The 26,832-nt window shown below is 31.7% G+C and overlaps 1 protein-coding gene and 1 long non-coding RNA gene across 7 annotated transcripts; one reads left to right on the top strand and one right to left on the bottom strand.

Annotated features, from left to right (window-relative positions):
- Positions 1-235: 235 nt before the first annotated feature.
- LOC107889021 (CBL-interacting serine/threonine-protein kinase 20) lies at positions 236-2,480 on the bottom strand. The gene is made up of 2 exons (XM_016813318.2): positions 1,294-2,480; positions 236-785 (listed from the first exon to the last, which is right to left on the bottom strand). The coding sequence occupies exons 1-2, from the start codon at positions 2,228-2,230 to the stop codon at positions 349-351; spliced, it is 1,374 nt and encodes a 457-aa protein (XP_016668807.2). The 5' UTR covers positions 2,231-2,480; the 3' UTR covers positions 236-348.
- Positions 2,481-3,083: 603 nt separating this feature from the next.
- Positions 3,084-8,730, top strand: LOC107889022 (uncharacterized). 6 transcript variants are annotated; one of them, XR_001681621.2, is made up of 5 exons: positions 3,084-3,316; positions 3,470-3,945; positions 4,028-4,389; positions 4,529-4,615; positions 8,464-8,730. It is a non-coding gene; the product is annotated as an uncharacterized lncRNA (long non-coding RNA). The 6 variants fall into 6 exon arrangements; XR_001681620.2 differs by having other exon boundaries at positions 3,085-3,316; positions 4,529-4,605; XR_005901061.1 differs by having other exon boundaries at positions 3,086-3,316; positions 3,619-3,945.
- The last annotated feature ends 18,102 nt before the right edge of the window (positions 8,731-26,832 follow it).

The following is a 26,832-nucleotide window of genomic DNA, read 5'->3' as shown; positions in this document are numbered from 1 at the left end:
GTTAAAATATCGTAACAGTCCCTTTACTCTTATTACATTTGTAATTTAGTCCTCTTATTTCTACTTTTAGAAATTTAGTCTTTTTACGTTTTGAATTCAAAAAATGCAAGTCTAATTGTTAATACGGTTAAAATTCTTCTATTAAATTTTGGTCCATTATAATAGAATTTTTTGGCTATCGATTGAGTATATTTTTTTATTTTAGAATATTAAACCAGTAAATTTAGTATAGTATAAAAATTTTAAAGATGTATGAAGAATAAAAATAAAAATAAAAAAACTAAATTTCAAATGTATGAAAAATACAGGAGCTTGGAGCATATTTTAACTCATTTTTTTAGCAATAAATTAACTGTCATTGGGTTGTTGCTGCCGAGATCCTTGCCAAGCCCAAACGATGTCATTCAACGAAGGCCTGAGTTCTTGGTTGCAAAATTTCTTGTATTCCAAGGTATCCCCTGAGGTTTTCGTCATTTCCACCACATAAAATGATGGCGTAACCTCGAAGATCTCGGCATCAATGGCGAGCAACCCCTTCCTGCCTTCCTTGACGCCTCGTAGCCTCACCTTTCCGCCTTTGTTCGTGACTCGGAAGCACTCAGTCCGAGCTATTTGCTCGAACTTCGAAACGATGTCGGTCGCCGATTTTTGCGTCGTGAACCGAGAACAATCCCTCTCGTTCAAGTCCTCTTCGAACAAACCCGACAAATCAAAGCCTTCGGAAAGTGATATTAGATCAAAAGCATTGAAGAGACTAGGCCTCAAAATGCACTGTTGTTTCTCAACTGTAATTAAAGAATGAACAATAATAAAACCCTAATTTTAGAATTTAGAAAAATCTTTATTATACAAAACTATTTATCTAAATAATTAGACTTTTCTTGCAAATGAAGTTATCCTATTTAAACTAATTAATTAGGTCTAATTATTTTTCGCACATTTGAAATTTAGTCCTTTACTTTTAATTTTGGAAACTTAATTCTTCTGCTCTTTTGATTTTATAATTAAATTGAAATTAATAACAAAAAAACTTCCATTAAATTAGATTATATGATATTATAGAACCATAAAACCCCATAATCAAAATTAGAAATCTTCCAATTCCATATTCATCATTTTTATTTGTTTATTTAACCTTTCACGCATGTAATGTTTGATCATATCAATATTTTATATTATAAAAATGTCATATAATTTTAATTTAATGAAAGTCATTTGATGATGTTATAAATATATTTCAATTATTAAACCTTAAACTAATTAATAAATAATTTGATTTAATTTCGATTGTACCTTTAGTATCATCGTTATTTTCTAAAGGTGATGATGACCATTCATCGAACGCCGCATGAATGTCGTCAATTATCAAGTTTTTATCTTGAACTTGGTTGGGTGTCAACGGCGGGGTGTCGAAGTGTTTATACCCTTTCTTGAACCAACTATTCTCCATGATTTTTGCCACCATAATTCGTTGGCTCGGGTTAGGGTCAAGTATCTTCGAAAGAAGCTTACGAACCTCAAGCGGAAACCATTGCGGGCACCAAAATTCACCTTTGGTTATCTTTTTATACAATTCCATCAAATTCTCATCATGAAATGGGAGAAAACCAGCCAACAAAACATAAAGAATCACCCCACATGACCAAATATCAACTTTGGCCCCATCATAGCCCTTCATGTTTATAACTTCAGGGGCAACATAAGCTGGTGTTCCACATGTTGTATGAAGGAGCCCATCTTGCCTCCGTGACTCTCTCAAAGCACTTAACCCGAAATCCGAAACCTTAAGATTCCTATTTTCGTCGACCAAGAGGTTTTCTGGCTTCAAATCACGGTGATAAACACCACGACTATGACAATAATCAACCGCGGCGATTAATTGTTGGAAATATTGTCGTGCATTGTTTTCTTTAAGCTTCCCTTTTGTAACTTTACCAAAGAGCTCACCGCCTTTAACATACTCCATCACGAAGTATATCTTTAACTTGCTAGCCATTACTTCGTACAGACGAACAACGTTGGGATGTTTAACTAGCCTCATTACGGAGATTTCACGTTTGATTTGGTCAATCAAACCACCTTTCATTATCTTTTCTTTGTCGATGATTTTAATAGCGCAACTTAGGCCAGTAGTCGTGTTTCTTGCATAGTAAACCTTGGCAAATGTTCCTTGGCCAAGCAATCGCCCGAGCTCAAACTTTTCCATCAAAACCCTCCCTTTCTTCTCCATGTTTAAGAAAACAAAACAAAAAACAAAAATTCCCAATGCTGAAGCTTATACAAGGTCCAACAATGGAAATTAATGGTTAAACTTTAAAAGCAAGCAAGTTGTTATTGTTTTAACAATGGAGGAGAGAGGGCCATCATGTGCATGGCTGACTCAAAATAATACACCATGCATTCCAATTGGTATTAACCATCGCTACAAATAATCAATCCCCTCTGAAAATGGCTTAAATTTTGGTTAATTCTTTGTTGCATAAATGCAAATATGACTCTTTTTTAAAAAATCCCCACGAATCTCACTCCTTCTATAAAAATAAACCGAACAAAGAACCAGACATGTTACAAAAATAGCAGAGATTTGATGAATCTATCTTGCAAGGATTGGACATTGTTATTTCCTATGTATAGTATTTTACTATTCTTATAGTTTTTATGGATTAGATAAAGCATCTAAGTGCTATAATTATTTGGTGTAAGTTGATAATACAATATATTTGAAGGAATATTTAACTATAAAGATTAAACCTTAAATTTTGTTGAAATTTGTTACTTCTTTCATTTATATTTTGATATGTTTAGGTAAAAGTGGATTAAAATCTTTTTAAAAAAATAAATTTGGGAGTTTAAAAATTATGATATTATTTGAAAATCTATTGAAATTTTAAATTAATTTAAAATTAACATATTCAATGAGTTAATTTTTTTTTGAATAAAATCAACTAGTAATTTATTAATAGTAAATGAGGAAAACATAACTGGGTCCTAATACTGGTTTGTTAAGGTCGGCTTTCCCATTAAAAAGCAGAACAAAATTCAAAAAACAAAACTTAAGAAAAGACAATTCATTTAATGCTACGGAAAAGGAAACCTAATGTAATTATGTCTAGTCGATTTCAAGAATAGTTGGACGCTTCCTTTCATCGTCTTTTTACATCCCTTGTCCCATCTGTTCAGTCGATAGCCTTTTCAATATCTTACTTTGCCTGTTATCCGATTTTTTTCTTCCTTCACAAAATAAGCCTTAATCTGGGTTCTTTCTCTAGCGTCCCTCCGGATTTGAATGGTTAAAATCTGAAGTCACTCTCATCAGGTGTATTTCCTTTCCTTTCTTTAAAGATTCTGCTGTAATTTTGTGGGCATAAACTTTTTCTATTCTGTTAATAAACTAAAAACTGATTTCTTGAAAACAAATCTTCTTACTTTGAATATCACTGATGATCGCCTTTATAATTGATTTATCTAGTTTCATTGATTGGCATTTCTTGAAAACTGTACGAGAGTTCTCCATTATCTTTATTGAGAGGAGATCCATTGAGATTCTTAGCTTTAGAGCCTGTAGTCCTGCATAAGCTTCTACTGCAAATGGAGATGAAATGTTTGTATTCGATACAGTCTTCGTTGTTAGGAATTTCCCTGACTGGCCCCAAACCACCAGACTCGATACCGATTTGAAATTTCTTTTGCTAAAGGCTGCGTCAAATTGAATTGTCACCCTAGCATTAGCCTCTCGTTTAGCTATGGTTTCTATCCGTATTCAAGGTACTCATTCTTTCTATCAAACCTTCAAGTTCGGCCATGTATCTTTCAGCTTTTTGTGATAACTCTCTCCCTGTCTCTGACTTCCTTTCATGAATGAGTTCATTCCTCGAGCTCCAGATGAACCACAATCCACAACAGAACATTCGACACTGTTCAGAAATACTCCTCTTGAAGACCCAGGTAATCCAATCTCAGAAACTACGAATCGTACTGTTAATAACCCAAGAAAGGTCTAACATTTTCCATACCTCTGATGTTATAGGACATTGCCGAAAAACATGAGTGTTGTCTTCTTCTCCATTTCCGCATCGAGGGCATACTGCATTATTAGTCACTCGTTTATACTTTAGATTGACTAGAGTAGGGATATAATTCTAGGATATTCTCCATATTGTAATTGTAATTTTTGAAGGTAGCTTTAGATTCTAGAGCTTTTTGTAGAAATCTTTTAGATCGATCTGTATTAAAAAATTATTAGGATTCGAGCTAGAGTCTAGTAATAGTTTGTAGGCACTTCTCACTGAAGATTCGCCAGATGTTTCTCCTTTCCACACTTGAAAATCGTCATGATGTGTTTCCGCAAGAGGGATCTGCAAAATTTTTTAAGCTATATCTGCTTGAAAGGTACTATTAATTAAATCTGCCTTCCAAGTTCTATTTGTGACTTCAATTAAGTCTGAGACTAACTTTACTCCTTTATTGTCGTTTCTGTTGCTCCATTCATCTGTATCTTTTCCTGGGATCCATCGATCATCCCATACAGATATTCTAGTTCCCCTTCCAACTCTCCAGCACAGCCTATTCTGTAACAAGCCCTTTGCAGCCCAGACACTCTTCCAGGTAAGTGAAGGTAAGTTTCCTAATTCGGCATTAAGAAAATCTGAATGCGGGAATATTTAGCTTTAAGAACTCTCACTAATAAGGAATCCGGATGATTAATAAGGTGCCAGTCTTGTTTAGCTAATAATGCGATGTTAAATTGGCTAATATTTCAAAACCCATACCCCCTTTTTCCTTTAAAATACAAAGGTTTCTCCACGCACACCAGTGTATTCCCCTTTTGCCTTGTTCCTTCTGCCGCCAAAACTTAGCAATAATGCTCTCTAACTCAGCACATAACGATTTAAGTAATTAGAAACATGTCATTGTATAGGTTGGAATGGTTTGTAAATTGGCCTTAATGAATACTTCATTTTCGCATTAAGATAAGTGTCTAGTGCTCTAATTATCTATACGCTTCTTAAGCCGATATTTTAAATTCTGAAACGACTCTCTTTTCTTTCTTCCAACCATGTTAGGCAATCCAAGATAACGTTCTGGATCGTTTGAGCTTCGTACCCCTAAAATGTTGACAACTGCTCGTCTATCTTTTGCTGATGTGTTTTTGCTAAAAAAGATAGTTGATTTCTTAAAGTTAACGCATTGACCCGAACAGATTCTATATTCCCTTAGAATTCCCTTCAATAAAGTAGCTCCTCTACTAGTCGCCTCACTAAATAAGATACAACCATTTGCAAATAGCAAATGCGATACCCGTGGGCCACTTCTGCTGGCTTTTACTTTTTTCAATAGTCCTTCTCTAGCTGCAAGTCACATTAAGCAGGATAAACCTTCTTTGCATATGAAAAATAAAAACAGACTCAATGATCTCCTTGACGAAGTCCCCTTGTTGGTTGGAACTTTTCTCTTGTGTATCCATTAACCACAACTGAATAGGAAACAGAGGTTAAGCATTTCATAATAATTTCAATCCAGTTTATAGCGAAACCCATTCGAATCATTATTTCCTTTATAAAATTCCTTTCAACTCTGTCATAAGCTTTACTTATGTCTAACTTCAGTGCCATGAATCCTTTTTTCCTCAGCCTCTTCTGATTTAGTGTATGGAGGATTTCATAAGCCAGCAATACATTATCTGAGATCAATCTTCCTGGTACGAAAGTGTTCTGAGTCAAATCAATACATTTCTCAATAACTCCTCTAAGCCGATTTTCAATAACTTTTGCCAAAATTTTATAAATCAAGTTGCATAAGCGGATAGGCCTAAACTACTTCATATTAAAGGGGTTGGCAATTTTTGAAATGAGTACCATATGAGTAAAGTTAATCTGTTTAACCTCCATACCTTCATTAAGGATTTGTAAACAAAATTTGATAACATCATCCCCAATAGTGTGCTAGCACTTTTGATAAAATAAAGCCGAAAATCCATCTTCTCCTAGAGCTTTTGTGGGTCCTATTTTAAACACTGCTTCTTTAATCTCTTCCATTGTGTATAGCGCCGTAAGTCTTTGATTATCCTCCTCGGAAATGCATCTAACAATTCTCGACAGCAAATGATTGTGGTTTCTTCTTGCTTTTGACATAAATAAGTTCTGAAAATAGGATCTCGCGATACCTTCCATTTCTTGAATGATTTCCATTTCTCTCCTTTCTTCATTTTTCAATTTGTGAATAAAGTTTCTCCTTCGACGCTGTATCGCTTGGTTATAAAAAAATGTTGTGTTCCTATCTCCAAATTTCAACCAATTTACACGAGCTCTTTGTTCCCAATAGCATTTATCCTTTTTGATTTCAAAATTTAATTGAATCTTCATATCAATCATCTCAGCCAAATTAAAATCATCTCTTTCGGCTTCTATAAGTTCTGATAATCTGGCTGTAAGAAATTCCTTTTGCCTGCGTCTGTCTATTCAAATTCGACTAGCCTATTTTTGCAAACATTCCTTTAAATTATCTAATTTTTGCAACAAATTTCCTGATGATGTCTCCCAAATGTTTTTAACCTCTTCACCAAACGACTCTTCCATTATCCACCAGGCTTCAAACTTAAATACTTTCTTATTCGACCATTTTTCATCCTTTCTTGTATTTATTAAAAGGGGACAGTGATCAAAGAAAAAGTGGATTAGGTGTAGAATAGTTACCTCAGGAAACATGGCTATCCATTCTTCATTTACAACTCCTCTATCTAACCGTTCTCGAATATTTGTCTCAGGTAAATTTCCCCTCTCCTAAGTTAACTAATTTCCAGAGAACCCCACATCCGTTAAGTGACAATCTACCAGAACATTGTGGAATATTTCCATTCTCCTTTCATCTCGAGGTAATCCTTCCTTTTTTTTCAAAACCATACATGATTTCTTTAAAGTCCCCACAAACAAACCAATGATTTTCCTCACCAATGTATAAATTCCTCAACGTTGCCTAGGAAATATCTTTATCTTGTATATAAGGAGACCCGTAGAAGCCAGTGAATCTCTATTTACCTCTTACTTCGTTGTCATCGACCATCACATCAATGTCTTTTTGAATAGTTTCGAAGTGTAACACATATCTCATTTCTCCATTCCAGACATAATCCTCCTTTAGTACCCTCTGGATCAACTTCAATCCCATTGACATAACCACAATTGTACCAAACTTTTTCCATCTAACTTTTGCATAACTTCGTCTCCATAAAGAAGACCATTTGGGGATTTTCTATCTTCAACATATGCCGAAGTCTTCGAACTGTTCTTGGACTCCCCAATCCACGGACATTCCAACTTAGGATTTTTATTGCGCCCGGTCGACTTGCCTCTTGGCAGCCGCCGATGATAAGTGGTTAATCTCCAATAATCTCATGTTTCTTACCGCCAAAGTGTTAATCTCTCCCATTTCTATTGGCTTCTCCATCTCCCCTCTAGCTCTCTTCTTCCTTTTCTCTCCAATTAAGACTTTGTCTTCTAGGTCATGCTCTATATCCATTAAAGCTTTATCTATTAATAACTTTTCCCTCAAGTAATTCAAGAACGCCGACTTGTCTTCCAGATTGAATCCTAAAACCGGATCAAAAGGCTGTTCATATCCTAGTTTTTTGTTTCCAATTGCCCACAGAGTATTTCTTGTCATATAACTATCTTCTCAGTTTCCATTCAATTTCCCTTCACCTTCTTCTCACAACCAAACACTGTTCATTGCTAAAGCCCTTCGAAATTGAGCTCACAATGATAAATCCCAGTCCATTTCATCAATTTCCACACCTAGCGCCATATTTGCTTCACAAAAAGAATCATTATGGCCTAAGCGACCACAGTAGAAATAGAATAGTGACAGTCTTTCATACTTAAATCTCACATATGTGCAATTTCTATAAAACATAATCTGATTTTTCCTTTTTAACAGACGCCGCACATCAATCTGAACTCTTATTCTCATATAATTTTTGTTTTCTTTCCCTAGATTCGATCCATCATATTCTATAAATTTCCCTATAAAGTTGCCCAATTGCACTGCCAAGTTTTCAAAAAAGAGACCAATAGGCACATTATGGATCTGTACCTAAAAAGGGGTCAGGATTAAGGGTACTTTTAATGGATCCTCTCCCCACTATAATTTGTGTAACACTAATAGATGGTTATTAAATGTCCATGGAGACCCTTTCAAAACCCTATCCATATCCATAACATGATAAAATTGAATCAAAAATCATTTTTCTCCCAGATCTCGAATTTGAACACCCCGGAGAGGGTGCCACAGGTTTGTCATAGTGCTTTTCATTGCTGGGAAGTGAATAATACTAGCTGTTAAGAAACAACCCACTAACTTGAAAACCCCCGCTTCTCTATCTGTATTCGGCTCTATTTGAATTTGTAAGACTGTTTCTTCATCTTCATTAAGTGTTAATCCCGCTAATTCGGTTTTAATTGATTGCAGGCAAAAGGCCCGATCTTGGATACCACTTTGCTATACGAGAGACACAAGAGTTTTTAAAGCGCACCGCCATCAAGCAAACAATCAACAAAAAAATAAAAGAAAGAAAACCTAAGAAGCGTGCCAGAGAAGGCATACTATTTCGTGCTAGAGTAGCAGGCCTAAATATGTCGAAAAAAAACCCGCTAACAATGTACCTTTATTCAATGATTTAATTTTTTAAACACCTTTAATAATTTATAATAAAATGAAAATAATAGATTTTTTTAATCAAGTATAGAAAATGATAAGTAAATAAGGAGCTACTTATCACTTATGTCTCGTTGGTTATTAGTATAATAACATGAGAGAAAAACTTCTTTATTACATATGCATTATAATAATTAGACTTAAAATAAAGAATTAGTTAGTACGAACTTAAACTTGAAATTAAAAAGATGAGTAAAAACTCTTATAACAAGATCTCTTTTAAATAAACGAAATTTTTTACTAAAAATCTCTTTACTAAAAATTACCAATTGAATTAGATTATTACTAACTCATATACTAAAACGTGTGTAGAAATAATACTCCTACCAAATCTACCATTAATGTAGATTTTTTTTTCATTTCATTTTAATTTATTTCTTTTAATGTTATCTTTTAAATATTTCACTTTTAAAATTTTAAAATGAATTCATTAAACACTATAATTATATGCGATACTTAATTTCAAGAAATATCTCAAACAAATTTTATAACCTAAATTCAATAATTAATTTTTCAGGTTTATCAAACAATACCTAAATTAAAACACTTATAATTATATAATATATATATAATAAGATATACAAGCATTGATAAATATAATGTACTACATTTTTATTTTACATAAATATTGTAACAAATAATTGATAATTAAATTTAAAATTTTAAAAGTACTGATAAAAAAAAGGCATGTCAGAGTATGTGAATAAATATTTATCTAAAACTTCAGTTCTTGTCGATTTAGTATTAACTCGGTTGATATTAACATTATTATTAGTGTGAGAGAATGTGTGTCAAGCACGCTGAAGTGAAGTGCATTTATCATTCTATTTAAAGTCTGAGGAGGGGTTTTAAGTAATTCTAGGCATGGTATATTAAAAAAAAAGGGGGGACAATTTTGGCTCTTAGCTCAATCATTTAGAATTCAACTATTAATGTGATCGATTGAGTTTTAACTTAATTGATATGGATATTATTGTCAATGCAGGAGGACGTGAGTTCGAGTGCACTAAAACGCGTTATCCTCCTATTTATGGGTTGGGGAGAGGCTATGGTTAGTTCTAGTAATTATATAAAAAAAGAGCAAATATACATAAACTTTTTTTAAATGATATAATAACACATTTATTTCTCAGCAGTTATACATTCTATTAATTTTGTCCTAATTCTAATTATTTGAACAAATTTAACTATTTACATTTACAAATTTTATCAAATTGGTCATTAAATTAGCTTTGCTAGGAATAAATCCAATAAAAATTTAAAAGAAATGTAAATGATAAAAATCTTAAAAAAACTTTTCGAATTCGATTTCGAAAAAAGAAACTTAAAATTATTCTCATCACAATTTTCTTCTCCTTCAAAACTGCTTGGGTTCAACCATCAATTGCACCGTCGTTTTTGGGTGGTCTTCCTGATAAAAAATCCCTTCAAGTTGTTCATCTCTTCTCCCTCTTTCTCATCCTCAAGTTCGATTCTAAAGAAACTCCCTTCCAAAATGAAGAAACTTGGAACCAAAATTTTAGGAAAAAAAACTCTTTATCTTTCACTTTCATTGTCCGATCACTGTGGAAGTCAGATCACTTTTCTAAATTTTGATTTCTTTTTCTAGTTTTTGGTCTATCAAATGTGGAATAGGTTTAACTTCAAATTTTCGGTGAAATTGTTCAAGCTCCCTAAATATTACCATTGGGTTGAAAAAGAGTGAGTGCAGTTGCTAAAGCCGATATTTCCTTCTAAGAGGAAACCTAAGCTTGATTCAATCAAAGGCGGTTCTTCCTATGTTTTGGAAGATCAATGACAATCGGAGTCGAAATGAACTAAATTTTTTTTGGAAGGGTCAAAGTTAAAGTTATTTATATCAAAATGGTTGAAATTGAATTATTAATTTTTAAGTGAGATAAAAAAAATACAATGTTTTTATAATTAAAGAGCTAAAAAGGAATAAATTGAAGAATTACATTTTAAATGGATTAAAGGCCAAAGCCCCTACATGCTTGTTTTGACTGTGTACTTGATGACAATGCCTACAAGATCGACTTGTCTAGTAAATATAATGCTAATGCAATTTTTTTTGTAGTAAAAAATTGTAAGAAATAATTTCGTCACATTATTTGTATCTTTTTTTTAATAATTTAATGCTAAATTAATATTTTCATCTTAAATTTCAATATTATTATCCTAAAAAAATCAAATGAAAATGAAAATCGTGAAATTTAAAATAAAATTATCAACGTGACATTAAACTATTAGAAATAAATAATATTACTATTTTATACAATATTTTGTCGTTTCTAATTTTTCTTAATGTGGTTTTGATAACAGATTTTTTAGAGGAGGAGGGTTGAACTGCGTGCATGAATAACAAGCCAAATAAGGATAGATCTAATCAAGCTCTTGAAAATTATGGACGCGATCTTGAAATGAAGGACAAGGAGCTAGGTTTATTCCTCAAGGGCCAAGTACTTGATTCAAAGTCAAAGGAGTTGAAAGCCAGTTTACAAGGTATAATAACACACTTAGCCTCAAAGTAATGATAGGTTTTTCTTTTTTAAATATTTCTTTTATGTTTGATGCTTAAAATGAAAACTTATGAAAATCGGTGACTGACTGTGCACTTTACACATTATTTTAACATGTTATTATATGACTTTATTAATGACATAATAATTTTTATAATAAAATTATTTTTAGGGTTTTTTTAGAAAGGTTTACATTGGCTACACTATATTTTATTTTATTTTACTTATAGAGTTTAATTTTTTTTTATAAAAAGTTAACATTTGTTACACTATAAATAAAACTTTTAAACTCTATAAGTAAAAAAATTATAAAATATAAAATGAGTATAGTAAAATATTTAAAAAATATTTAAAAAATTACTAATAGTTGAGTGATCATTTTGTAAGTTTTTATAATTCGATCGCCAAAAAATTATAATTAAGGGACTACTAATATAATTTAATCTAGATATAAAATTGTGAAAAATAATTATTATATTTTATGTATATTATATATTTCTATAAAAAAACTTATTTAACATAATTATATACTATGTTTAAATAGATTATCTATCTAGTCAAAATACATCTGAAATAAACTTATCAGCATTCATTAGGTGATGAAAATTAAATTAAAATTAGGATTAAAAAATTAATGAGTATAGTAAAATATTAAAAACAAATAAATATTTTAAAAAGATATATCAATTTTTTAAAACTAAAAAAAACTATTTGAGTACCAAATACTCACCATTTATTTATTAATCAAACATTCATAAAATAAAATAAAATAAATAATAAAAAAATTAAAAGTATAACTTCTAAATTTAAATAATAGAAAATTATTTTAAAAATTAGAATTGCATGGATATTAACTTCAAACATTTAAAATTGAATAGAAGATTATTGCATGTACAAGTTTCATATATGCAATTTATTTATTTTTTAATAGTCATTTTGTATATGCTAATAATTCTAAAATGCAACAAGATTAAAGATCTCAAAAGATAATTTTATAATATGAGAAAATGTTAACAAAATATAAAAAAATTAGAAATTGTTTTGTAAAAAAATTATAAAATATAGTGTAGCCTTTAATTTTATGTTGTTAGTTAAAAGAGGAAAGAATCCCACATTGTTTACGAACAAGCTGCAAACCTATTCATGAGGCTATATATACACATGTGTCATATCCCACATTACTTAAGAAAACAAAAGAAATAAGACTTTGGGTATATATAAAGATCTGCTTTGTTAGTTTTATTTTCATATTGATTGGTGATACCTTAAAATAAAAAAAAAAGTGTTGCCACTTTGGATCTTTATAAAGGCTTATTCTTGTAAATTTTCAAAAAAAATGGTCTATTTTTATATATTTTTTTAAATAATGACCTTTTTTGAAAATTTAATCCGAGAATGGGCAAAAGTGCATTCACATTAGTGCGTTTTTGTTGCCATGTCAGCAAAGTGTGTTCACGTCAGTGCGTTTTGTGTTGACATGGCAAAAATGCTCTCCCAGGGGCGCGTTTTCCTAGAAATTTCCCCCTAAACACTCCTATGTGGACTCGTTTTACCAATGTAAACACTAAATTTTTGCTCGACTAGAGTTTGTTGTTTAATTTTCAAAATTTTTAAAAAATAAAAATAAAAAAATTTTAAAAAATAAAAATTGCATTTTGACCCCAAAACCCAAACCTCAACTACCCGTAGCCTGATTTCATGTGGTGCATACGGTGGCCGCTGGTGACGTGCACGGTGGAAGGAGAGGGAGAATAGGCAGCTTGAAGTTTGGATTTTCTTTGTTTGCTGCTGGAACTTGTTTGTTTGGGGGGGGGGTTTAGTATTAAAAAAAAAAGAAATATTTTAGTTAATGGGTTGGTTTATGTAAGGTTTGATGGGTTAAATTTAGTTTGGGTTAATTAGTGGGTTGGGTGATATGTTAAGTTAGTGGGTTGGGTTGGTTGTGTTGGATTATTAAGTTAGTGGGTTGAGGTTGGTTTGTGTTGGGTTGAAGTAATTTGGATTTTGTATCTTTTATGTAGATTTTATTTGTAATTGGGCTAAACAAAAATTGGTCTAAAAAAACTACAATAATAAAAAATATTAAATTTTAAAATGGTTGGGTCAACCTGACTCTATTTGCGGCAATCTGATCCGGTGAAGATCACCAACAAAGGCCCATTTCAACAGCCCGAGAAGAAAAGAGATTAATTTCAGTAATCCATAACATTGGGGCTTCGGTATATTCTTACCCTTTTTATTATTATTTACCTATTCCGAATTTAATATATATATTTTTATAACTATATTATGTACATATATATATTTTGTACATATCATTATTTTATATTATTGTTGTAAAAAAATTTTATGTATATATTTTTATGTACATTTCCTAATATTTTCTTTTATTGTAGATATTATTATTATTACATATATTTATTATATGCATATATATATATGTATTTTTATGTACATATTATTATTTTATATTATTATTACCAAATATATCATTTTTTCCTATTTTATTATTAGTACATGATTTTTTTTGTAAATATCGTTATTATTGTTATTCTAATATTCTAGTATTCCATGTTAATATTTTTCATTAATGATATCTTTTTTTGTATCGTTTATCTATTTTTAATCTCTCACTTTAGGAATATTTTTTTCTCATGTTTTAATTAATTTCAAAAATAAGGCAATGTACCGATTTAACATTAAGCCATCGACTTCATCGCTATGTTGGGAGAAATTCATAGGCTCGTGTTAAAAACGGGACACCCTTTCTAAAAAATCGAAAACTAAAAATTCTCATTTTTCAATTGGATCACGAGTAAATGTCAGATTGAATTTGTACTTTTGAAAATCAAGACAACACAAGTTTAATAAGATACCAATTTTGGACGTCACGAGGGTGCTAATACCTTCCTCGTGCGTAACTGACTCCCGAACCCTATTTTTTCTCTGGCTTTAAACGTAGACCTAAACTCGGCCTTCTTTTTGTTTAAAAAATAAGTTTTCTTTTGAAAAAGAGGATTTATTAGGTGTCCAATCACACCTAGGAAAAAGGATCGGTGGCGACTCCCTTTTTTAATAAAATCGAAAGTCGGTTTTTAAATTTCCAATAAATCGCCTCAATTAGTGACCAAAAGAAGAAATTTTTACGTCGCTACAACCAAAATCGGTCCTTTTCGGTAAATAATACTGTAATCGGCCCATTTTCGTAAATATGTCAAGAAATGGACCTTTTTAGGTAAATTAATCTCATATTTATGATGAGCCACCATAGGCCCGGCGAGATATCAATTTGTTAATGGTTGATGAAATTTAGTAGTTAATTTGTTTAGGGTTTATTACTCTTGTTGTTAGTATTGAAAAAATAACATTAAAAAATAAGACCCCAAGTCCTAACATAAATTTTGTACTCCTTGTTGTTTAAATATATGAAATACCTTACCGATTAAGTCATAATTTGATTGGTATCAATATCGGCATTGTTGCTAGTGCACGAGGACATGAATTTAAATGCGCTAAAGCGCATTATCCTCCTATTTAAGGGATAGGAAGGGCTATAGATAATTATAGATATTATCTAAAGAAATAATAAAAACCTATAATAATATTAATGTTCACAATATATATAAAATACCCTTATCCCGTTAATTCGGTATTTTATCAAACTCTTTCCTAATATCCTATAAAATTATTTCCAGAGATCACATCTTTTTCGTAAATATAAACATTAAAACTTATTTTCTATTAACAAAGCTTATTACTTATATAAATTAATAAACTTAGTCACCAAATAATCTTTTGTATACACTTGTTTTTGGTTATTAAGACTTATGTTGACAATAATGCCAAATAATATCGTTCCTTGCACGTAGGCAGTGGTGTAGTCAGGGGCCAGCCCACCAAAAATGAATTTTTTTATTTTATAATTTATAAAATTTTAAATTAATAATAGTAAAGTTGTATTTTGGTTTTTTAAAATGATAAAAATTTTATTTAATTATTTAAAAATTATAAAAATATAACCTATTAAAATTATGAAATTATATTTTTATTATCATAAAAATATATAATTTAATTTTGGCCCTCCTCAAAATTTTTCTAACTTTACCCTTGTATGCAAGAGCAAAATGTAAGAGGAGCTAGAGGGGGCACTGACCCCTAAAAAATAAGAAAAATTGTTATTGAGACTTTTACAAATTTTAAAAAAATGTAAGTAAGATCTATCAAAGTTTTGAAAATTTTAATTAGATCCCTTAAATTTTTTTTTGAAAGTTGTTAATAAATCTAATATTTTTTTTAAAATTTTAGTTAGATGATCTAAAACTTCATGTCACGTAGCGCTATTATTTGCAATTAGAATTTTGGATATATTGCTCTTGGCAGCAACTATTGACAACACTTTTACTTAATAACAAATGTAGTACCTCTCAGAAAGGACTTTTGGGAAAGTTAGTACGAATTTTGGGTTTGTTTCACTGTTGTGATGTTTTGGAGGCTCAATTACAAGTAGGAACAAAAATGCTTCCTCTTTCTGTTGAAAATAATTGTATACTTGCACCTAAGCATGCCCAATTAGTTACTTAAAATATTCAAATGTTAAGAGTTTTAGTCCGACCTTTAAAGGAAACTGATGCCCAATTAGATCACACCACACCTATTTTATTTTTATTAAGAAGATTAAATGTATTACTATTAATTATTTTTTACTTTCTTCCTTTCTTCTTCTTCGCTGCATTTAATATTAAATAAGCTAACTCTGCGAATGGAGTCTTAGCTCAATTAGTAAAAGTGGAGGCCCTAAATCTTGAATACTCAAGTTTAAGACTTATCATATGTAATTTTATACATAGGCCTCCAAGTTCCTTTTATGTGATTGTCATGAGTGAATTTTAGTTCAGTTAGTATATTGACTTTAATTTAGATTGTATCAGTTCTTAATTTGTTTATAATATAATGATTTGATTCTAAATTTTTATATATATTATTTTTATTTTTCTAAAGAGTTTATATATTTTTTTAGTAAAAGAATTTTTTTCAATATTTTGATTATATTTGTTCTTTTTTGACACAATATCTTTTTGACATAATATGTTTCAGCGCACTCGAACCCACGTTCTTCTGCATTGGCAATAATATCTATACTAGTCGAGTTAAGACTTAATCGGAATGTTTCACTAATTTTTTTATACTTAATTATTCTATAAATTTATTTATATCTTATTTTGTTTGTATTATGAAATAATAATATAGTTTGCCCTTTTTTTGCTTGCAAAATTAGTGTTGACACATTTAGTTCGTTAAGTGTTTTTGATATATAGATAATATATATCATATATATAAATAGGCTTAATTGACAAATCACACCTTAAACTATACCCTTTTTTTCAACTTGGTACTTAAATCTTTTTTTAGTCAAAAGTGTCCCTTGAACTATTCCAATGTTACCCAAATCAAACCAAGTTTTAACACTTAGAAAAAAACTATTGACCAATCACATCGTGCCATATAAGCATATATTTTTTATAAATATTAATATTAATTAATAATAATAAAATTTCCCTCCTCGTCCTTCTCCCCTTTTTCTCCACCCCCCCACTACTCTCCCCTCCCTCTCCCCCCAACAGCGAGTAGAGAATTGACACAAAATATCATAAATTAAAGCAACTTAACAGCAAGTGTGATAAGTCAGTTGTAATATTTTTAAGTGTTACAATGGAACAATAAAAATATTCTAAGGATCAAACCCGAGAGATATTGGACGATAAGGTGAATGACAATGATAACGCTTGCAATTAAGACATTTAACTAGCTAATCACTATGTAACACCTTACACCCTATCCAGTCTCCGAACCCGAGCTATAGGATGTTGCAACAAAAAATTGAAACATTCATAAGCAATTTATTCAATAATACTCAATAATTAGTAAATACAAGTTAATTCCATGTTAAACATGCATTACAATCAAAACTAAGTCTTAATCGGGTTTACGAAAGCCTTTGAACAAGTTCAGAACTAAATCAAGACCAATCTGAAACATTTACAAAATAAAAGATAAAAATGCAAAACATGGGTCACACGACCGTGTGACAAGGCAAAGACCGTGTGGTGCAGGAGCATGGCCGTGTGGCAGAGCTCAGATCGTGTGGAAGGAGACACATGGTCGTGTCTCCAGACCATGTAACTAACTGATGTTGTGTTGACCTAAAATTATCCTGAACGTGTAGCACATACGGCCATGTCAACCACCCGTGTGTAACACACGGTCGTATGATAACTCATGTGTAACATAAATAACCTGTTTCAAGCAATTTCCATATCATTCATACCCAATGACCTATAGTGCCATTTAACACCATTCGGGATGTAACAACCCAAAGTTTAAGAGTATCGGAAAAGTGTACTTTCGGCTTATTAATTTTCGTAAAATGAATTCTTAAATATTTATTAGAAATATTTACGAAGTTAGTAGTGTAGTTAATTAGGTTTTGGCTAAGTAAATTAGCTTGAATTAAGGCTAATTTAGTGAAAGGACTAGATTGAATAAATGGTAAAAGTTGAATTGTGGAATAGAGAAAAGTCAAAGGACTAAATTAGTAAATAAACCATATGGGGACAAATGTGTGGTATAAAATTTATACATTTGTAATAATTGTATTTATACAAATGTAATATATATATTTACTTATACTTTAAGTATAAGATATTTATTAATTATAATATATTATATTAATTATTAATTAAGTAAAACATAAAAGAAATAAAAGAAATAAAAATTAAGAAACAAAAGAAAGAGAACAGAGAAGGTGGAACGAAATAGGAAAGAAAAAGAAATGAGAAAAGAAAAAGGGAAAATTAAGGTTTTGAAGCTTGAAGCTTAATTTGGTAAGTCAATTTAGTCCATTTTCCTGCAATTTTAATGTTTTTGGAGTCCTAGAGACAAATTTTACCTGATATAACTGGAAATATTGAAAGTTACATGATTTTTAGACATGGGTTATATTGAACAAATTGTTGAATTAGGGATTTAATTCAATAAATTTCAAGTTAGAATTGATTAAATGATTAACTTGTAAAAGAAGCTATAAGTTTTATAATTGAGGGACTAAATTGAAAGAAATTTGAGGTTAGGGTTTTACTATGAATATTTAATGGTTAATGTGAATATGATAGGAAATTGAATAAAGATAAAGTATGAATTGAGTGATAGAAGTAAAAGTGTTAATTAGGATTAAATTGAAATTGAGGTTTGAATTGAATAGAAGTTCAATTATTCATTGTGAATTGTTATTGTATTAATAGTATGAATTGTTTAATTTTCGTAGCTAACGTAGTACCGGAGACATCGATGATAAAAGAAAAAGAGAAGGTTGACGAAGAGTAATTCGAAAACTACTGTTTGTATTTCTATAAACCGAACTTAATAATTATTTACTGTATTATTTATTATTTAAATTACATGAAAAAATGAAATGAGGTAAGTATTGTTAACTTATTGTACTGATTTGAAACGTGAAATTTTAAATTGAAAAGGAACTGAGAAACCCTATTAACGGTGTCGAGCTAGTCAGATATAATTGGCATGCCATATGATTGGAAATGTTCAGGGATATTCGACCTTGAGTCAATAAGGCACCTCGTGTGTCGTACTGTTACTGTTACTGTTTTGGATTAAATTCTGATAAGGTACTTTGTACTGTTTTGTTACTGTTACTGTTATTTTTCAGCTTCGGCCGATGAAGCACTATGTGCTATTCTGGTGTGTGGGTTGGATCCGTGTATCTGTCCAGGTCAGAGTTATGTTAATAGGGGTAAACTACTGTACTGAAGATTGAATGATACCGATTGAACTGAAAATCTTACTGGTTTTGATTCTAATGATATATGTTTTATAAAATAAAGACAATTGATTGAATATTCATGATATGTTTATTTATTAAAATCTATGGTTTAAATATAGATTTAAATTTAAGTATTGGTTTATAGAAATACCACTGAGTGTATACTCAACGTACAGTTTGTTTCCGTGTGCAGGTTAGATACGAAAGCGACAAACAACTCAGCATCCAAGCCAAGCCCGAACTCAAATACTTGGTGATGTATCTTATTTTGAGAAATGGCATCTACCTAGGTTATCTTTTGGAAATCATTTTGAATGTGAATGTTAATAGTGTAAGGATGATAATGGTTAACCCATGAATGCAAAGTTTATGTTTACAATATGGTCATTTGTATAGTCTAATTGAAGTGATTTAATTAGTACCGAAGTACACTGTCTAGAAGTTTTATGTTAGACACTTACTAATACACTCGAGTTGGATTGTAACATTTTGATGATTATAATGTGAAATTGATGTATTTAATCATGTTTTGAATTGTTTTAAAGATTGGTTTTAAATTTTTCTTGTTACTAAAGTTTGCAGTGTTGGTAAACTTAGACTATAAGGTTCATTTTGAGTCCACGCGGCCTGCCACATGGGCGTGTGATCAGACCGTGTGAGACACACGGCTTGCACACGGGTATGTTGTTAGGCCATGTGTCCCTTACACCCAAATTTTGTAAAACAGAATGCTCAGGTTTTACCACACGGGCAGAGACATGGACGTGTGTCTCAGCCATATGAAGCACACGGCCAGAATACACGGGCATGTGCCTGGTTGTGTGAAAACTGCACTAGATTCGAATTGAAAATAATTCCACACGGGCGTGTGTCTTGGCCGTGTGAAACTAGTTTGTTAATAAGTAATAAGTCAGAGAAGTACACGGGTAAAGGACACGGGCGTGTTCTAATCGTATGAGTTACACGGGGTGACAACACGGGCATGCCCCAAAACCACACGGGCGTGTGGTACTATTCATTAAGGGGAAATTTTGAAAATTTTATGAAAAATTTTATAAGCATCCGGATAGATTCCGATTTATTTCTAACATCTTTATTGGGGCCCAAGTGTTTGTTTAAAAGTCAATAAGGTATATTACTGAACTGTACAACGTTTAATTTTATTTGATTCACTATAATGACCGGTAATACTCTATCATCCTATTCTGATGTCGGAAAAGGGTTAGTGGGTGTTACATGGGACCTACTCCAAAATATGTGCATTACAAGACCAAAACATCAATTTACTAATCATACAAACAAGCAACTAATATGCCCTCATTGGCACTAACAATTCAACCATTAAACAATAAGGAAACTTTATCATCTTGACAAATTAATCATACTTAAACATTCATGTAACGCCCCAAATTTTGGGCCTGGAAGTTTTGAGATCTAGTGGTTGGGTCGCAGGGAAGGCCGCACATATGTGCTTAGCTGTGCAATTTAATGTTAGAATGGGCCTGCTAATCTGGGGGATAAGAGGAGTGTTAGTTAACTTTGAGGTTTGAGGTTCGAGTCTTTGGGTGCTTGAGTTATTTTATTTTTGATTTGTTTTAGTTAAATATTTATTTATTTTTTTATTTTTATGCCTATTGTTATTTGGGGGATTTTTTTTTGGGGATTGGTATTTTATTTTCTCTTTTCTTTTCAACGTTTGGGGTTCTCTTTTCTTCTTCTTCGTTTTTTGCCTTTCTGCTATTTTCTAAATATACTCAAATTCGGTTTGGCTTGTGGACTTCGGGAATTTCTCTCATCTGTCGTCTTCTTCGTCATCGAAACAGGTGTGGGACTCAACTCTAACTAATCTACCGTTCTGATGTTTTGCAAATGTTGTTTCGGCTTTCCGTGAGAGTGCTTGGATTCTCTAGTTTTAGAGTTTTGATGGCTGAAAGGGAGTGCGATACTCTGTTTTTTGGTGTGTTTTTGATAGGGGACAGTTTGGTGGCCGAGGTGGTGTTTTTGGGGCTGTTCAATGGTGGTTTCGTGACTACCCCGATGGCTACACCGGCGTGTGTTGAGGTACATAGCTGTGTGGATTTGAGGATTAGGGTTTCAGGCTAGTTATGGGTGCCACACGGCTTGGCCACACGGGCGTGTGGCCGATTTGGGGATTTTTTTCGGAAACCACACGGGCGTGTGACTTTGAGAATTAGGGATTTGAGATTTGGGACTGATTTGAGAATTTTAGGGTTCTCACACGGGCGTGTGTTTCGGGACACACGGCCATGTAGCCAATTTGGGGCCTAGGGATTCCACACGGGCGTGTGTTATGGGACACACGGCCATGTCTGATTGCCACAATGGCATGGGACACTTTCACACGGCCGTGTTTACTTTGCACTTGAATTTAGCAAAATTAGATAGTGTCTTACACGGCCTGGTCGTACGGCCGTGCCTCTGCACCATACGGCCGTGTGCTACCCTTCACACGGGCGTGTGGCCCTATCTTACCAAGTTTGATTTTAGGTTGATTTAAGTGTATTCGTGATCTCTGCTTGTTCCAACCTTTCGACTAATAATTCTGAGGGTGATTTTGACTCTGTTCTCACATTGATTTATGTATTGTTTGTGATTGAAGTGTGACATGTTAGGTATCGAATCTAAGTGCACAAGCGTGCATGTTTCTGTAATTGATTAACTAATTTCTGACTAAGATTGTGTTGTGGATTGATGCATCGACATTTATACCATCGCATACACTCATCTGTATAAACCTTTTTGGGTGGGATGTTGAAGAGAAGGGAGATTTACGATCTGGCAGTTGATTTGCATTCTGAATGCCTTAATAATACCCAGAGGGTCATAGGTAGTCCCAATACCCTAAGGGTCGTGGACATTTCCGTTAACGGTATAGCGGTTTACCGCCTTGCACTGTACCGCATGTACTTTAGCTACGCTACGTACTATTATCTGATCTGGCAGTTATACTGCATGTCTGTACCGCGGTCTTCTGCATGGTACTGTACAACTTTTTGATAGTCCCAATTCCCTGAGAGTCGTGACAATGTATGGGGGATATAAGGTTGGATGGGCTTTTCGAGGTCTTATTTGGAGTGATTGGTTGGATGAGCTTACAGCTCTATTGAGGTTTGATGGGGGACAGAGATGGTGTGTTGGTTGGATTGGTAGGTTATTTTATAACGCATTTGCACTCATATGCATCTGTTTGATTCTGTGAGTGCTATATCTGTTTGACTGAAACATTTCTGTCTGAATGTCTGGGAAATCTGACTGCAATATCTGACTGGAAGGCACTCGTGCCTAAAGGTATTTTGTGTGATGGGCTAAGGCCCAACCGACTCGGATTCTGAAAAAGGGCTTAGGCCCAGTTTGTGACTTCTGAGAATTTTAGGTATTGTGTTTAACAGAGCCGTATGACTGTAAAGTTACATATGGTCTATTTTGTTAAGTCGCTTTGTAAGTATGTTCCGCTACTGAACTATTTTTGGGTTTATTGTATTTGTTTCTGTTTCGGTAGTTAGTTAGTTTGATCTCACACTAAGCTCGTATAGCTTACCCCCTCTTTTGTTTCTCCTTTCAGGTACACTTCAAAAATTTGATGTTGGACTCGGTATATGGAGGACTCAGGCAGTTTGAGACTAATAAATTGTTAGTTATGGTTTCTGATTTCTATTTGTTATTCAGTTTTGAAAGTAAGGTTTTTATTAACACTGTGGTAGAATGCTGTTTTATGTTTTAATCATTTTATTATTCGGATTTTTAACATGTGATATTTATGTTTTTCGAAAATCAAGTAAAGGATGTTTATATAAATATTTTCTCACGATCACTTCAGTGGTCAATGTAGCATTTCGAATTCGGTCTAGACTTCTAGGCTGGGTTTGGGGTGTTACAATTCATATGCAAGCATTACTTCTTTAACTAGAATATCAATAAGCAAAGTTCAAAATATAACTTAAAACTTTATACCAATATCATCAAGCAAAACATACTATAACTACCAATGCCTTCTGTAGCAGCCCAAATTTGACCGGGCTTAAATAAAACAAAAAGAAACAAATAAATAAATATTTAACAGTCCATTAAAAGTCCAAGTTACAAAGCCCAAACAGTAGGCCCAAAATCAGAACTACCCAGCAGACCCATTACCCTATACCAGTTACAACCTTAACCCAAATAACTTTCAAACCCAAACCTAACCTAAACCTACAACAGACCCAAACTCGAAGGCCCAAATAGCAGGGGCCCAAATGACTTTTAGATAGGGTTAGAAACCCTAGCTCCCTTTCTCCTCGCGCCGCAAACAGAAGGTTCCAAAAGCCAAGCCTCACGAGCCTTCGGTTTCCATCGTTCCAGCTGCCTTCCATCAAGGCCACGATTCTAGGCCCCGAGTCACGCCGAGATCAACGCCACCGATAGACCATCGTCAAGCCCTCGTCACCACCGGATTTCTCGCAAGCACCTGCAAAAGGAAAGGAACCGCAGCAAACAAAACAAATATGGAAGGAGATAAAAAGATTTCTTTCCTAAATGTAATAACAAAAGTGGCTATAAAAGCCTGAATCAAAACAATGTAAAAGATCCGACTTTTTTTGACAAAAAGAGAAATACATATACTTATTCATAAAAAGGGTTTAAACAGTTTCTTTAAGAGGTGATATACTCTTACTTTGTTTTATTTTTCTTCGTCTTCTCTACATGCATGCAAATACCATTAAAATAAAATAAATTTACCGTCAAAATCGCGTTGAAAATCGAGATTTTAGGCCTCCGACCACCGTACGGGGAGGAGTTGGCGACGGCGTGTGGGCGTGTGGGCGTGTGAGGTCGACGACTGGGGCTCGGCTCGACGGAGACCGGAGCCTAGATCTCTCTCTCTCCCCTCTCATTTCAGAGAGAATTTTAGTTTTTTTTTAAACTCGGGTTGTAAATGAATTTAAAACTAAAAGTTTGACTTATATAGCATAATTGAAACGGTGCCGTTTTGGCTTAATCTGAGAAGCATAAAACGACGTCGTTTCTAGGCACAGGATCCGCGCGTTGACCCATGACTCGGGAGGATCTGCGTGTTTTTGAAAAATGGGCAATTTGCCCGATTGATCCTCCCGTGTTTTCTGAATTTTCAGTTTGATCTTATTTTATTTCTTAATTTAACCCTAATATTCTAATTTTGTTTCAATTTGGTCCCATAAGTGATTTTTAAAACAAAATCCAGAAAACGGCGTCGTTTAGGATTAGGGCAAATTGCCCAGTGAGTCCTTTGACCTTTTTTTTTAATTCTTGCAAATCAGGCCCAGAATTTTTACTATTTTGCAAATTAGCCTCATAATTTTATTCAATTTTAGCCATTTCTTTATTATTTTAAATTTTTTTATATATAATTTATTTATTATAAAAAAAACTATACATATATTATTATTAAAAGTACTATTTATATATTTATATAAAATTTTTATTTATCATATATTATTTTCCTATATATATTTATATTTTATTTTATTATATAACATTTATTATATTTTTATTATATATTACTTATTATTTTTTTATTATATGTTATGTATATCGTATATTATTTGTTATATTATTTATGTTTTATATTATTCATTATATTATTCATAATTTTAAAATTTTAAAATTATTATTAAATTATATTTGTAACTCATATTATATACATATTTCACATATTATTTATTATGTGTTATTTCATTTTAAATTGATATTTTTATATATTATATAATTATTTTATAAATTATTTTACATACTTTTTATTTTATATATTATTTTTTTAAAAAACCAATATATTTTTATTTTGTATATAATTATTATTCTTTTGTGAAATTTTTTGTTATTACATATTATATATTGTATATTAAATACTATTTTAAAATTATTATTAAATATCATATTTGTATTATAAGTATATTTCGTTAACAATTACTCACTTTATTTTATATTTTTATATATACTAATTCTTTTATATATTTTTATATGGTATATATCATTTATGTATTAAATGTTATTTTATAATTATTATTTGATGTTATATTTTATGAACATGTACATTGATATTATATTACTATTTTTTTATATTAAATTGTGTATCATGCATCATTTCTTGATTATTATTATGTATGTTTGTATGTTTTGCTTATTCATCTTCAATATATGCTATGTATATCTTTGTATATATGATGTTATGTAATTTTAAGCATGTATGTATCTAGTATATGATCTTTGTATTATTGCCATTGTATCGTTTAAATGCATGTTTTATTCACTTATTATTGCAATATTCTATTCCATAATGATAATGTGATTCCTCATGCATTAATTAAAAAACAAGATTCTGAAGTTTTCAAAAATAAAAAGGCAATGCTTGGTGTTTGGAAGCTTCGAGAAAAGTAGTGCCCTAACTTACTGGGTTGCGACTTTTCACGTTGAGTTCGAATAGTCAAGCACCCTTCTAAGTTTTTAAAAAATTTTCAAAATACGAGCAACTGATTTGGAATTTCAAAGTGTTGTGTCCTAACTTACTGGATGTGACGTTTTGTCGTTTCAAGATAGGGATTTCAAAAAATGGCTAACTTAGTGTCAAATATCTTAAAAATATTGTGTCCTAACTTATTGGATATAATATTTTGATTTATTCGATACAAGTAAACCCTAATTTTCAAAAATAAAAAATATTAAAAGAGGATTGCATCTCAAAATTTTTAAATTTCTGACATTAAAGATATTTTGATAATCAATTAGGTACCAATTTTTGGGCGTTATGAGGGTGCTAATCCTTCCTCGTACGTAACCGACTCTCAGACCCGTTCTTTTATTTCGTAGACCAAAACTAATGATTTTAAAACAAAATGTTTTAAAAGTGATCCAATCACACCTAAAAAGATTGGTGGCGACTCCCGTTTTCGTTTTTTAAAGTCGATTCCCATTTTCCTAAAACTCGGTTTTAAAAAAAATGGTTTTGACACCTTCAATCATTTCCTATCACAACTCAATTACACCAAATGTAAACATTTAACTAACATACCAAATCAACTAAACAAATACTTAATATTATCCATGTCTTTGCCATAATCATCTATGTGCTAAATTACCGTATGCATATATTAAAATATTTATATTCATTCAAACACAACCATGCCAAACCACAAACACAAGCTTTACATTTCAATATTTAATCCTCCTAAGTACATGCCATAAATAACCAAGCTCGAAACATGAAAAGTCTACTGAACCGGGAGATGAAAGGTGTATGCTTCTCGCTGATCCGATCAACATATTCCAGATAGTTCAAAATCTATAAAAAATTAGTAACCCGAGTAAGTATATAAAATATGTAGTAAGCTCATATAATATAAACAAATAATTAACCTTAACCATTTAACAATTACATGAATCAATATGAAACAAATTTACCTATCATAACATTCAAAACATCAACCATATGAGATTTTAGTCCAAACCACATATATAATTTCAAATGGTAAAATTCCAACTTGAATTCAAAATTCATCATGAATCAATTTTTCAATTTATCACTTTGCAACACTTTCATCATTAAAAATTTCATCATATATCTTTGTCATATTCATTTATATCATGACATAGTTCAACAATTCTAGGTCAATAGGTAATGAACATATAGATATTCAGAGTTCGTATTTCATCCACATTAACAATACAATTTCACACTGTATATCCTTTGATTGTTCCGATGGAACTTTATAAAAAAAAACTCAATACACGAGTGAG

Source organism: Gossypium hirsutum, chromosome A09, assembly GCF_007990345.1.
Source record: "Gossypium hirsutum isolate 1008001.06 chromosome A09, Gossypium_hirsutum_v2.1, whole genome shotgun sequence".
Classification (NCBI taxonomy): domain Eukaryota; kingdom Viridiplantae; phylum Streptophyta; class Magnoliopsida; order Malvales; family Malvaceae; genus Gossypium; species Gossypium hirsutum.
The sequence above is the reverse complement of the archived record's forward strand: the minus strand, read 5'-3'. Positions and strand labels throughout refer to the sequence as shown.

Excerpts from the sequence above, each read along its gene's own strand:
- LOC107889021 (XM_016813318.2), bottom strand. The coding sequence starts at position 2,230 with ATGGAGAAGAAAGGGAGGGTTTTGATGGAAAAGTTTGAGCTCGGGCGA. Across the intron at positions 786-1,293 it reads AAATAACGATGATACTAAAG|TTGAGAAACAACAGTGCATT; the intron begins GTACAATCGAAA and ends CTTTAATTACAG.